Source organism: Cucurbita pepo, chromosome 7 (assembly GCF_057944985.1).
Source record: "Cucurbita pepo subsp. pepo isolate OVF chromosome 7, ASM5794498v1, whole genome shotgun sequence".
NCBI classification, from domain to species: Eukaryota; Viridiplantae; Streptophyta; class Magnoliopsida; order Cucurbitales; family Cucurbitaceae; genus Cucurbita; species Cucurbita pepo.
The window spans coordinates 7,343,023-7,353,556 of record NC_141804.1 but is presented as its reverse complement, the minus strand read 5'-3'; the positions used below and the strand labels follow the sequence as shown (position 1 = coordinate 7,353,556).

General features: G+C 34.9%; 1 protein-coding gene across 1 annotated transcript; it reads left to right on the top strand.

The window, feature by feature from the left end:
- Positions 1-3,790: 3,790 nt before the first annotated feature.
- LOC111784365 (uncharacterized) lies at positions 3,791-10,194 on the top strand. Its single transcript, XM_023665087.2, has 8 exons — positions 3,791-4,026; positions 5,165-6,410; positions 6,511-6,576; positions 7,279-7,423; positions 7,508-7,726; positions 8,572-8,791; positions 8,887-9,082; positions 9,334-10,194. Exons 2-8 carry the CDS (start codon positions 5,254-5,256, stop codon positions 9,440-9,442), a joined length of 2,112 nt encoding a protein of 703 aa, XP_023520855.2. The 5' UTR covers positions 3,791-4,026; positions 5,165-5,253; the 3' UTR covers positions 9,443-10,194.
- Positions 10,195-10,534: the final 340 nt, after the last annotated feature.

Here is a 10,534-nt window from a genome sequence, read left to right as displayed (position 1 = left end):
TATTTTAAGAAATACTCATTAAGTCACCCCATTATTGGGGTTAGTAATGCAATCACATATAATACATGATTGAGACCTACCTTTAAAATCGTAACATGACCTTAGGCTCTTTTAATGTAATAGCAAAAAAAAATAATAATAATAAATAAATAAACAAATAAATAAAATTTAAAAAAATATACGTCAAAATAATAGTTATAATAATAATTCATAAATAAAAAAATAAAATAAAATAAAACTTACACACTTCTCTCCACTAACCTCTCATCCTCTCTCCTCAACCCAGGGCACAATATCATAGTTTGTCTAAGAATAAACAGAAGAATGTTTAAGAAAAAAGTAAAATGGCTCTCAACAGAAGCAGATTGCATTTAAAAATTTTGGTTTGTTATTACTGTAAAATTCTATCTCAGATTTCGTTTTGCTTTGTAGTTATGGTGATAAGAAATTAATTTAGGATCAAATCTACTCTCCTTTATCCAATATTTCATCGGTAATAATCAAATCTCATTTCCACTATCTAATTAATTAGATTTTTGTTGGTAGTTATATAAATTTGTAAGATTAGGTAAACAATAGATTAAAATTGGCCAATAATATCTAATTAAATTGGCTAATAATATCTGTTTAGAAATAATAAATACGAGTAGGAGAATGTTTGTTTAGATAATGAAAATCTATTTATACAATCAGAACTGAGGAGGGGAAATTGAGGAAAGATTTGGTGAACAGAATTTAAAAATAAAATCAGAAATATGGACAAGAAACTCCATTAAATTTTGTCCATTAACAATATATTCCCTATAATAATAATAGAAAACAAGATATTTAGTGAAAATATCATTATATATATAACATTTCAAGACTTTGACCAAGGTAGGTTGACTTGGATTTCAAAGGACGGAATCGAACTTTCATTAAAGATATATTCGTGACAACGACTTAAGCTAACCAGGTAAATGACCATATTATTGGCATTGTTATATTTGATGTTGACACGTGCCCCGTGGTTCTACACGTGTCATATATATTGATATGTGTGAATTGTCTTTGGATCGATATGTTTCTTATATGTTATGTATATGTTATAATATGTGAATTGTATGATAATAATTACGGTACGATGTGTTCAATGATATGTTTGAGATAGGATACGAGAAGGATGCACAAAACGAAATGTAATGATAGGAGTAAGATACATTCATGAAACATTAAGGTTATGTTACATACCGGAGTGCTATGGATAGGAGAGATTGATGAAAGAATACAGTTAGGTTACGGGTAGAAAGGAATAGATTTGTGATAGATTGATAGAACGATAACATTAGGATATGTTCTTGTGATGATATGACTAAGATACGTTCACGTAACGATATGACTGTGATAGATATAAGAACGTTAAAGCTATGATAAGTTAGGGAACGATATGACCACGAAGTGTTTACGATATGACATGTTTATGATATGATACATTGTGATGTAATATGTCATAGTATGATATGTATATGATGAAATGTTATGTTAAAAGCATAGAACGTTATGTTAGGTCTCTTAAATTGTGTGTATACAGCATGATATCACGATAAATGGCATGAAATATAACCTCGTTAGAATTATGTATGATATGAGAACTAAAGAATGAGAAACAATATGATATGAATGATGAATGATATCTGAAACGATATGAAAAATGATACGATATGTACATAATCCTAGCGGGGTTGTATTAAATGATAATGAAAACGGAAAAATGTTGGGACCTCATGCATTATGTGTGCTCATGCATTGGGGGATACCCCTATTCCATCACGAGGGTACGGACACGTACATCCATTAGGCAGGCGAAGTATCGTTATGTTTTACATAATGTTGTCGTTACGGTTACTAATTCTAATGGGTGTTCGGCAAAAGTTGAGCTACTAGAGAAGGCTCGCCTGACAAGAAAATGGGCCCGCGGTGTGCGAACCGACTGGTGAGCCCATACTCGCATGTATGGGTTGTGTGTAGAGTATATGGTACACATCCAAGTTGCCCAATTAGAATAGTGCCTTAGGAAAAATAGACTGATATGATAGGTCTCGTCATTGCATTAGCATGTCTTGTATTTAACCCCCAATAGTGGTGTCACTTACTTTAAATACTCAAGCCATGTGCTAACATTTTTCATATTAAGGCAATGCATTCTTGTACGGCTGACGACGGCGTCGCAACTCGAGACCATGGCACATGCATAGGGTAGTAATATTTATTTTCTTAGACTTAGGCTAGAATAGGATGTTTTAATTTGAACGATTATTTGTTTTATAAATGTTTTCGAAACACGTAAGCCATGACTGTGTTTTAAGATAAAGGTTATGTTTTATGAAATTTAAATAAAGTCTTCCGCATTCAATGTTTAGGTTATGTTTATAGTAGCGACCTTAAATCAAGGTTGGATACATGGTACTTCTCACATGGCCCCCGTACGCGCACATAGACCCACTAGGTGGGCTCATAAACATACCTCCTGGACCTGACTTGGTCGGGCACAACACATTACATGTCACCATACGTCTCAGAAAAGGAAAGACTTGCATGATATCATGACGAACATAAATATCGATGGTATGCATCCATACTAGCATAACATAACGGGAAAGTATTCCGATGCACATGACATACATCATGCATAAGGTCCCACGATTTTTATTCATAATGTAACATTGATTTCATTTCCTCTCTCCTTTCATCCATAACATATTTCATATATGCATCATGTATACATGCCAAACATCACCTAATCATAACTTTACGTGTAAGTATAGACCGCGGGTTAGTGGGTTGAGATCTTGTCGATTTAATACTTCTCAATTTTTTCTCTTGGATACTCTCGAACACGTGTGGATGGTTTGCAAAATGAAGGAAAGGTTACATTGATGAGAGAGACTTGTGAGATAAACCAGATTTTATCATGTAGAAGTTCTTCTAATAACTTTGGTTTTCATCATCTACCGGTGTCAACAAGTATTAACATTTTTGTCGTTGTCGTTTTATCATTACCTTTACTTTTAATTTGTGCAATGCACCATGATGGCTAAAAATATGTTAGGTTGAAGAGTGACCTTAATTAGCTACATGTCTGTTAAGGCGAAAAGAGATTTGAAATTACCTAATCAAAATGACGTCGTTTTGAACTAGAACTTTTTGTGACAATTCAAAATGACAACATTTTTTTTAATAGTAACATCAGATTCTCTTATTTGAATACTCCGTCATTGACAATTTGAATATAGATGCTTAAACTAAAAAAAAAAAATACTTTACCGTTAGTTAAACTAACGGAGACAGTTTACACCCTATTTCAAAAATATCTTAAACTTTGAAAAAGTGTTTCAAAAATACAATTTTAATTTTTAAAAATATTTAAAAATTATATATTTGAGTTTTCAAAAGTTTTATTTAAAAAAAAAGTTTAGAACTTCCAAAAAAAAAACACTTTAAAAAATTTAAAAGATATATTTACTGAACTAATTTTAAAGGTAATATTAAAAAAATATGAAGATAATTTATGAGGCGGAGATAACGACGGTTTATAAAATTTAAAGATATTAATGCTATTTTTAAAAGATATTAATGCTATTTTTAAAATTGATAGTATTGAAAGTATTTTTTAACTATGAAAAAAATTAAAAAATTATTTTAGAATCGTTTAGGATTATTTTCGAAAGATTTTCATTAAAAAAAATTTGGATTTTTTTAATAAAATTTTAAAAAATTTTAAGAGTAAAAAACCAAAAGAAAAAGGAGGAAACTAACCCATAACTTCCCCGATCCCTCTGCGATCTGTCAGACTCCCTCCCTCCCTGCGGTTTGCTTCTTCACTATCGCCGTCCATTTCTGGCCGCCGCCGCCGCCGCCGCCGCTGCCTGTGGCAGCTCTTCACTCGATCTCGCCACATTCTCCTAAGTCTTCATTCGGCAATGGTCAACGACATTCATTCTCCCTTCTTCTTTTCGCGCGACGCACTTGAGTAGCCGCAGCTCGTAGGTTTGATTCTGCTTTCTCTTCCTCGCTTGTTTCTTTTCTTCTGTTTTCTGGTTTCTGAGTTGGGCAATGACTTGACGCTACTGATTTATTTGGGGTTTTTGTTCTTTGATTTGAGGCTTTTCAGTTAGTTTTGATAGCCGTAGGAAGAAGCGGCAAAAATAAGTTGAAAAAGGGAAGATAAGCCTTGAAGATTTTAAGTTCGAAGTTAATTTTGAGTTGTTAAAAGATTAATCGAGGGTTGAACTCAATGATTATCCAAAAGGATAGAGAGTTTCAAACTAAAAAAAATTGGAGATAGGCAGGGCTTTGGTAAAGATTTGTACTCAAGAAGGAAGTAAGACATTGCCCTAATTTCTGTTGGTTTGATTTCATTTCCATCTCTCTCTCCGTTCCCTCTCTTCATCCCTGTCAGATTTTCGAGCTTCAGGTCATATACTTAATACCGCCATTGGACCACCACCTCTCACATTCCCATCACGCCGCCATTTTCAAGCTTCGTTGGTTCTTTGTTTGTTATAGTAAGATTGAAGATTTAAATTTTGATGTCTTTCTTTGAAAACCGATCCACACCCTTCCCATCTTGATCTTTTTTTTTTTTGCTTGACTTCAATGTGACCCTTCTAGTGTTTATGACATGTTTATGGATTGAACCAAACCAAATAGCTTTTTCAGTTCGATTTCAAATAGTATATCTGCGTGGCTTGTTTTGCTGTTATTCTTTCATTGGTTAGGTTTTGGTTTGGTTGGAAAACAAGGATTACACTCATTAAGATTTTAACGAGAAGAAATCAATTGAAAGCCGAGGGACCAAAATGAAATAATCATGAAAGTTGATGCAAAAATGGGGTTTAATTCCTTGTCCGAATTTCAAAGAAGATTGTTAATTGGAGAAAGTGTTCATATTTTAGGATTGAGCCTTTAGGTCAGTGCAGTGGTTGTGGTTTTTGGTTATATTGATTAGCCACAAATGCATTGAAAGGAAATTTACACACTCCCTCTATTATTGATCTCAAATTTTGTTGTACCTTCCTATTCTGTTTATTAATTTTCACTCTGCATTTGAAATTTAGATGATCCATTATTCTGTAGGCCGTTGCTATAACTCTTCTTCTTCTTCCTTTTTTTTCTTTTTTTGTAGAGAACAATTGCTGTTCAAAGAAGGAACCTCTTCTAAAGGAGAAGTGCTTTTTTTTATTCGAAGTAAAAAACCTAAATTACACTGAAATAATGTCTTATTCCAAAGACGCGGATCCAACCCTAGGCTACCTCACTCGAAAGGATGCAGAGGTGAAGTTGCCACGACCCACTAGGGTGAAGAACAAGACTCCAGCTCCAATTCAGATAACTGCCGAGCAAATACTTCGTGAGGCTCGTGAACGACAAGAGGCGGAGATTAGACCGCCCAAGCAGAAAATTACTGATCCAACCGAACTTGCTGATTTTCGTCTCCGCAAGCGCAAGGAATTTGAGGATCTTATACGCCGTGTTCGGTGGAATATTAGTGTTTGGATCAAGTATGCTCAATGGGAAGAGTCTCAGAAGGACTTCAATCGGGCTCGTTCTGTTTGGGAGCGTGCTCTTGAAGTCGACTATCGGAACCATACCCTTTGGCTTAAGTATGCAGAGGTTGAAATGAAAAATAAATTTATCAATCATGCAAGGAATGTTTGGGATCGAGCAGTCACCCTCTTGCCTAGAGTGGACCAACTATGGTACAAGTACATTCATATGGAGGAAATGCTGGGTAATGTTGCTGGTGCACGGCAGGTTTTTGAAAGGTGGATGGGCTGGATGCCAGACCAGCAAGGTTGGCTCTCTTACATCAAGTTTGAGTTGAGATACAATGAGGTTGAACGTGCTCGAGGCATATTTGAGCGCTTTGTTGAGTGTCATCCTAAAGTTGGGGCATGGATACGTTTTGCAAAATTTGAGATGAAAAATGGGGAAGTTGGAAAAGCAAGAAATGTTTATGAGAGAGCTGTTGAGAAGTTGGCTGATGATGAAGAAGCAGAGCAACTTTTTGTTGCTTTTGCTGAATTTGAAGAGAGGTGTAAGGAAACTGAACGTGCACGGTGTATATATAAGTTTTCCCTAGATCATATTCCCAAAGGTAGAGCTGAGGATATCTATAGGAAGTTTGTGGCATTTGAGAAACAATACGGGGATAAGGAAGGAATAGAAGATGCTATAGTGGGGAAGAGAAGGTTTCAATATGAGGAGGAAGTGAGGAAGAATCCCCTAAATTATGACTCTTGGTTTGACTATATACGATTGGAGGAGGCTGCTGGGAACAAGGAGAGGATTAGGGAAGTGTATGAAAGAGCAATATCCAATGTTCCTCCAGCCGAAGAGAAACGATATTGGCAGCGTTACATTTATTTATGGTATGTCAGAAAAGACGTCCTATGCTTATCTTCTCTAATTTGGTTTTAAGTATGGAGATTTTGTGAATATTTGCTGATTGTTTGTTTCTATTCAATTTAGGATCAATTATGCATTGTATGAAGAATTGGATGCTGCAGACGTTGAACATGCCCGTGATGTATATAGGTATGCTGAATTGTTCATGGTTATCAGTATAGCAATTTCTAAGATGTTATTTGTTGAAAAGAATAACTTTCCTTGAGAACAACGAAGGAAAGAAATTTTCTAAGATGATGTTAATATCTGTAATCGTTTTCTGGTACTGTAGGATATTTGAAACGTTATAAAACTGCTCTAACTTATTATTGATTTTAGATTTTATTCACTTCATCTAAGGCTGGATAGTTGAATTTATCTTCTAATGTCCACGCCGAGTTGTGTTTGCATCTTGAAGTCCACCCATAGTCATGGTATGGCACGTAGTACATGCTTCTCCTTCTCAATTAGATTGGGTGAGTGTATTACTTGACTCATATTAAGGGGACAATTATGAAAATGATAAAGTTTACTTTTGCTGTCGATGACCAAAATTCACAAATTTGTCGAAGAAGATATGCTGAAACTGATCATTTTTGGTCAAAATAAAAAAAGAAAAAAGAAGAAGAAGAAGCGTGCTGAATCTTCTATAATTCTTTCTGTGTTGTTTGATAATGTCCAAGTTAGGGAAAAGTATATTTTCCTTTTATATTACGGTCTCTCTCGTGAAGAGTTTGTTTGATAAATATGCAATATAATCATTTGGAAAAATATTACATACCGTCTTGATTATCATTAATACATGTTATACATATATAAAACAGTTTTTTTATTCAACATAACTTTTGGCAGGGAGTGTCTAAATTTGATTCCTCATGGGAAATTTTCATTTGCAAAGATATGGCTATTAGCTGCACAATTTGAAATACGACAGTTGAATCTAAAAGGTGCCCGACAAATACTAGGCAATGCAATTGGAAGGGCTCCTAAAGATAAGGTAACATATAGATTTTCACTTCTTCTTTTTTCTTGTTTGAAACATTATCTCCTTTGTTTATTTTATTATTTTATTTAATAACAGATTTTCAAGAAGTATATAGAGATAGAGCTGCAGCTGGGAAATATAGATCGATGCCGTAAATTGTATGAAAAATATCTTGTGTGGTCACCTGAAAATTGTTATGCATGGAGCAAGTATGCAGAGTTGGAGAGATCTCTGTGTGAAACCGAGCGAGCCAGGTCTATATTTGAGCTCGCAATTGCACAGCCTGCGCTTGATATGCCAGAGGTGTTGTGGAAGGTAATTCAGGAATTATTCCTTTAGTTGAAGGTTCCATTTAGTGTGCATATTGGCCATTTCTTCTTAAATGTCATTTAACTTTATAGTTTTTTTTCGACCAATAGTTTAATTATGTTTGTCAAGTTCTTTCATTTTTCTAAGTTATCATATATCTTGAAACTATTTACCTCTTCATTTACCAGTTTGACCTCTCACTCTCTTGCATGGTTTATTTAGGTCAGATTTGTTGGAGCAACTAATATTTTTCTTTCTTCACATGTGCTATGTGTAAATAGCATCTATTGGTTCATAGGAACCCTGTTTTACATGCTATTGCCAACTAGACATAAGAGGTTTATAACCAATTCAACGTGTATGGGCGCATGAATTACTTTAAGGTCTATGGACTTGAAGTTGTTAAATATTGTTATCAGAAAAAAAATGTTATCAGAAAAAAAATGCAATGTATATGTGCCTTGGAAACAGTGTTCTGATGCGTGAAGAGCACTTGAGTTGATTGTTCTATTTATGCCCTTCTTAACAAATATTGATTGTTTAGGTGTCATTTGAAAACCATTTCGTTTTTGAAAATGGTGTTTGTTTTCTCCTCATTTTTCTGCCATGGATTTCATAGTTCTCATGAAAACATTTGAATTCTTCGTCAAAAACAAGAACTTGGCTGAATTTTTTAAAACATTAAAAATGCTGATAACAAACATGGAAACTCATAAGTGAAATAGTATTTGCAGGCTTAACTTTTAAAAGTAAAAAAACCAAATGGTTATCAAACGGGACTATACTGATTTGAAATATGAATCATGAATGTTAGAGGTTGATTTGAATCTTATTTTTATTATTTGATGTAGGCCTATATTGATTTCGAGATATCAGAGCATGAATTTGAAAGAACCAGAGAGCTGTATGAGAGACTTCTAGACAGAACAAAACACTTGAAGGTGTGGATCAGTTATGCCAAGTTTGAGGCATCAGCTATGGAGGATGACAGCAGGCTTTTGGAATTACCAGAAGACGATGTGCAGGAACATCTCCATGCACGGAAGCAACAATGTATTCAACACGCTAGACGTAAGGAAGCCTGCTACTGTTTTATTCATTCTAGGTCAATAGTTTTGCTATGTCATCCCTCAAGTAGAATGAAGACTGACAGTTTCATGCTTCAGGTGTCTTTGAAAAAGCTGTTACATACTACAGAAATTCAGCACCAGAGTTGAAAGAGGAGAGAGCTATGCTCCTTGAGGAATGGTTGAATATGGAGACGAGTTTCGGTGAACTTGGTGATGTCAGCTTAGTGCAGCCTAAGCTTCCAAAGAAACTTAAGAAGAGGCGTCAAATTGCTACTGAGGATGGTCCGGCTGGGTATGTCATTAACTTAATGTTCATGTCATGCATCATTGCTATCTAGTTGACTAGTTGACAAATTTCATTCTTTATACCGTTTAAATTTGGGGATTATTTTCCATTTCTATCTCCTGCAACACCAAGTTATCAAAAAAAGAAAAAAAAAAGAAGAGATTATCATCTATGTATTTCAGTTTTTTTCCCATTCGTCCACCTAAGAGCCATTTGGTGCACTGTGCGGAAGCATTATGTTACTATTTTTTTGGCAGGTTTGAGGAATACATAGATTACATGTTCCCCGAGGAAGCGCAAACTACAAATCTCAAGATCCTTGAAGCTGCATACCGTTGGAAGAAGCAGAAAGTTGATGATAATTAGTTTGGCTTTTCTTTCTTCACTCCCTGCCCTTCACAGGTGTTCTTGCTTGTGTACTTCGAAGATGGGTTTTGCTGCAGAAACTGGCAAGTGCCTCTCATACGATACTCATAGTACGATGGAGTCGCCCGAGGTGACTGGTAATCGTAAATTGTATGCACTGAATTTATAAAAGCTAAATGTTAGTTCTTGGTGTACATGCAAATTCATAGTTTTTTCTTTTAGCAATTTGTCCTGATCAGCTTTAGATTACTTGACATGACAATAACATAAATTGGATTTTAGTTAACTGTGTTGCATTAATCAAGTAGGAAGGATGTATCTTGGATTCAATTGTGTTCTCACCTATATTGGATAAGATGGATTCATGAGTACATGTATGAAAAGCAAATCGTTACAATTTGTTTTTAGTTTTGTAATTGTATCCCGAACCCTTCTCTCCTGTTGTCTTTATTTTGACACGAAATTTAGTGTGTTGAGGTTGAAGATGATGGAATCCTAGGACTTTAATACCGGCGCTGCCTAGAGTGCGAGTGCAAGCATGTGAAAGATACTCAAGTATGAGAATAAAGGTATGTGTCGGCATCTTCCATTGATGTTCTTGCATTACCCAACCAATAAGGAGATGAAGTGCAAAATAATAGCTCAACAGTGTTTAATTTCCTTTGTTTGTCTTGTTTTACAGTTCTTTTGTTGGAAACATTGTAACACTTTCCTCTTCCATTAATTTAAGCATGTCTTTATTTCTCTCTTTTGCTCCTCTCTTTTATTTTCAGCATGGAGGAATCTATAATGAAATCTTTTTACCTTCCAAAGCATTGATGTATGAAACTCAGCTCTCTCTTAGTTATTGTAACTCTTGCCAATGTTTGGCCAATCGAGCTAAGGTATTAGCATAATCGAGCACCCAAAGGATGAGTGTAATAGCTCAAATCTACTGTTAGCAGATATTGTCCTTTCTGAGCTTCGTTCAAAGTTTTTAAAACGCGTTTGCTAGAAAGAGTTTTCCACATCTTTATGAAAAATGTTTCGTTTTCAATTGATGTGAGATCTCACAATGAGAGTGTGGAACGTCCAAGAAATACAATACACCTA